The following is a 3,202-nucleotide window of genomic DNA, read 5'->3' as shown; positions in this document are numbered from 1 at the left end:
GGCTTGTCTTTGACTTTTTTCAGTGTATCTTATAGACTACGGGCTCTTTCATTCCATACTCTGAGGCTGTAGGAATTCAAGAGAGAGACCCTACTGGGCCCCATAAGGACCAGGGAGCCTGACTCAGTCCCTCCCCACTTATAGGAACAGGCTGCCCCACATGCAAATTTCTCCTCAGGCTCCAGGGTAAAACCCTCCTGGGGCTGTGAGCTCCCAGCTCTCTCCTCACACAGGCTGAGGTCTCTGGGGAAGGCAGAGCTGTGGTCTAGAAGAAGATGGCACTGCTGGGTCTTCTCCTGTGCCTGGTGACAGCCCCCCAAGGTGAGGGTCTCAGGTGTCAGACACGGGTCTGTGGGATGGATGTGACTGCACGTGAGTGACAGACTGCTTCTCCTTGTCCCCAGGTGTCCTGTCCCAGGTGCAGCTGCAGGAGTCGGGCCCAGGACTGGTGAAGCCCTCGCAGACCCTGTCCCTCACCTGCGCTGTCTCTGGATTCTCCATCACAACCAGTGGTTACTGCTGGGACTGGATCCGGCAGCCCCCGGGGAAGGGACTGGAGTGGATTGGGCGCATATGTGATAGTGGAAGCACTAACTACAGCCCGTCCCTCAAGAGCCGCACCTCCATCTCCAGAGACACGTCCAAGAACCAGTTCTCCCTGCAGCTGAAATCTGTGACCACCGAGGACACGGCCGTGTATTACTGTGCGAGGGACACAGTGAGGGGAAGTCAGTGTGAGCCCAGACACAAACCTCCCTGAGGGGCAGGAGGGCTGGGCTGCAGGGGGCGCTCAGGACACCAGGGGGCGCTCAGGACACCAGGGGGCGCTCAGGACACCAGGGGGCGCTCAAGAGTGACAGGGAGCAGCTGTGCACCTTGAGGGGGAACGGTTTCTTTGTTGGGAGGAGGGATTTCCTCTCAAACCTCTCAGCTGCCCCCCCCACCCACCCACCCCCGGGACAACACTTGCTTCTTGTTTCTGGCTCTGTTTTCTCTTACTCTAGCTGCAGACAACAAGTGAAGAAGGGACACTGTCTGTTTTCAGATGACATATTGCAGTGACTGGGGACCACTCCTTCACCAAGTTCCTGGGTGTCCTTTATTTATTGATTGATAAGACGACCATCCTGAAGGCTCTTCTAGAAAGGAGCAGATGAGCTCTTGACAACTTTAAGTAAAACGTCGTGTTAAGCTCTTCAATACACAACAAAACGTGCCCCAGAGGGTGTCTGTTCACGTAAGTAGTGACCAGGTTTCATGCTGTTCTCACGCTACTTGATCAGCACACACACACACACACACACACACACACACACACACACGGACTCACACGCGTGCACTTACACTCACACATGCTCACAGACACACTCACACACAAGCACAGAAAACTCACACACCCACAGGTTTTAGAAAAATAAATACATTCAAACATAAGCCGTCATACAAATGTGCTCTGAGTGCACATGATGTCGCATATGATTTCCTCTAACCTGTGTCCAGATACCTTCCACACGTTAATGTACCATCAGCAATACTTTCGGGGCAGATGGTACTTCCTCCTAATATTGTTACTACATGTACTTTATAGAGGACCTTTCACTAGAATTTGTTTTAGTTTTACCCAGTACAGTAACAATTACTTTTTTTGGTTTAAATTAAAATTTATTGGGGTGACAATTGGTAGTAAAGTTACGTAGATTTCGTGTGTACCATTTTGTAATCCCAGAGTAACAATTATTATAAATAAAATTATGTCTCCATATCTTCAGAAGTGATTACCACATAAGTTTGATAACATCCATCGTCTCATATGGATATAAGAAAAGAGAAGAAAACAAAGAACAGAACAAGGAGAGAAAGTGTGTTTTCCTTGTGCTGAGTACTTTGAGGCTCGACTCCCTCACCAACGTCACACACACCGCACAGCAGTGTGAACTGCAGGCAGCGAATTGTCCATTACATCCCAGCACTCACTGCTCCTGAACTGGAAGTTGGTACCTTTCCATCACCATCGTGCACGTCTCCCACTGCCCGACCCCATCCATGGCCATGACACACACGATCCCTCCTGTATGCTTCTCTTTGGATTCCACACATAAGTTAGATCATACAGTGTTTGCCTTTCTCTGTGTGACTTACACAGTTTACCATTATGCCCTCAAGGTCCGTTTATGTTGCTGCAAATGGCAGCATTTCCTTCTTTTTATGGCTGAATCGTATTCCATTATACATACTTTATTCACTCACTTGTTCATGGACACTTAGGCTGTTTCCATGTCTTGGCTACGGTACATAATGCTTCAGTCAACATGGGAGCACAGATAACTCTGCAACATGGTGACTTTGTTTCATTTAGATAAATACCCAGAGGTGGGATTGCTGGATAATATGATAGTGTTTTTTTTAATATTTTCAGGAATCTGCATGCTGTTTTCTGTAGGAGCTGCACTCATGCATTTACAATCAAGTGCATAAGGCTTCCCTTTCCTGCACATCTGTGCCACCATTTATTATCTCTTTTTTGTTGTTCTTAATATGGATTTTTCTCTTTTTTGAAATTTTTCTGTTTTGTTTTCTGGGGTACAGTTTTAGAGGTTCTTTTACAATCTAGACATTATCACACTATCAGATATATAATTTGTAATTATTTTCTACCATTCAGTAAGTTCCTTTTCATGACGTCCATTGTGTCTTTCTAATGCACATACAATTTTGAGTTTCATCTATCCTGATTTGTCTATTGTTGTGCTTGTATCCTGTGTTTTGATATTACATTGAATAAACTATTGCCAAATCCATTGTCACGAGGCTTTCCTTTGTGTTTTCTCTAGGGATTTTACACTTTTACGTCTTATATTTACGTCCTTACACCATTTTGAGTTAATTTTTGTGTATGGTATATGATGGAGTTCAATTATATTGTTTTGCAGGAGGATTTCCACTGACCCAGCACCATTTCTTTTTTGTTTTTAATTTTATTAAATTTATTGGGGTGACATGTGTTAGTAAAACTACATAGATTTCAGGTGTACAATTCTGTATTACATCATCTATAAATCCCATTGTGTGTTCACCACCCAGAGTCAGTTCTCCTTCCATCACCATATATTCGATCCCCCTTACCCTCATCTCCCACCCCCACACCCCCCACCCCCCTTGCCCTCTGGCAACCACTAAACTATTGTCTGTGTCTATGAGTTTC

At 45.5% G+C, this 3,202-nt stretch overlaps 1 gene segment (V, D, J or C); it reads left to right on the top strand.

Moving 5' to 3' along the window:
• The first annotated feature begins 215 nt into the window (after positions 1-215).
• Positions 216-760, top strand: LOC109442096 (immunoglobulin heavy variable 4-61-like). The segment is given in 2 exon segments: positions 216-321; positions 405-760. Coding segments are annotated over 2 exon segments (402 nt in total).
• The last annotated feature ends 2,442 nt before the right edge of the window (positions 761-3,202 follow it).

This window comes from Rhinolophus sinicus, chromosome 3, assembly GCF_057876585.1.
Source record: "Rhinolophus sinicus isolate RSI-liver-muscle chromosome 3, RSI-T2T, whole genome shotgun sequence".
NCBI classification, from domain to species: domain Eukaryota; kingdom Metazoa; phylum Chordata; class Mammalia; order Chiroptera; family Rhinolophidae; genus Rhinolophus; species Rhinolophus sinicus.
Note: the sequence above shows the minus strand (reverse complement) of the source record. Positions and strands in the feature narration are given on the sequence as shown.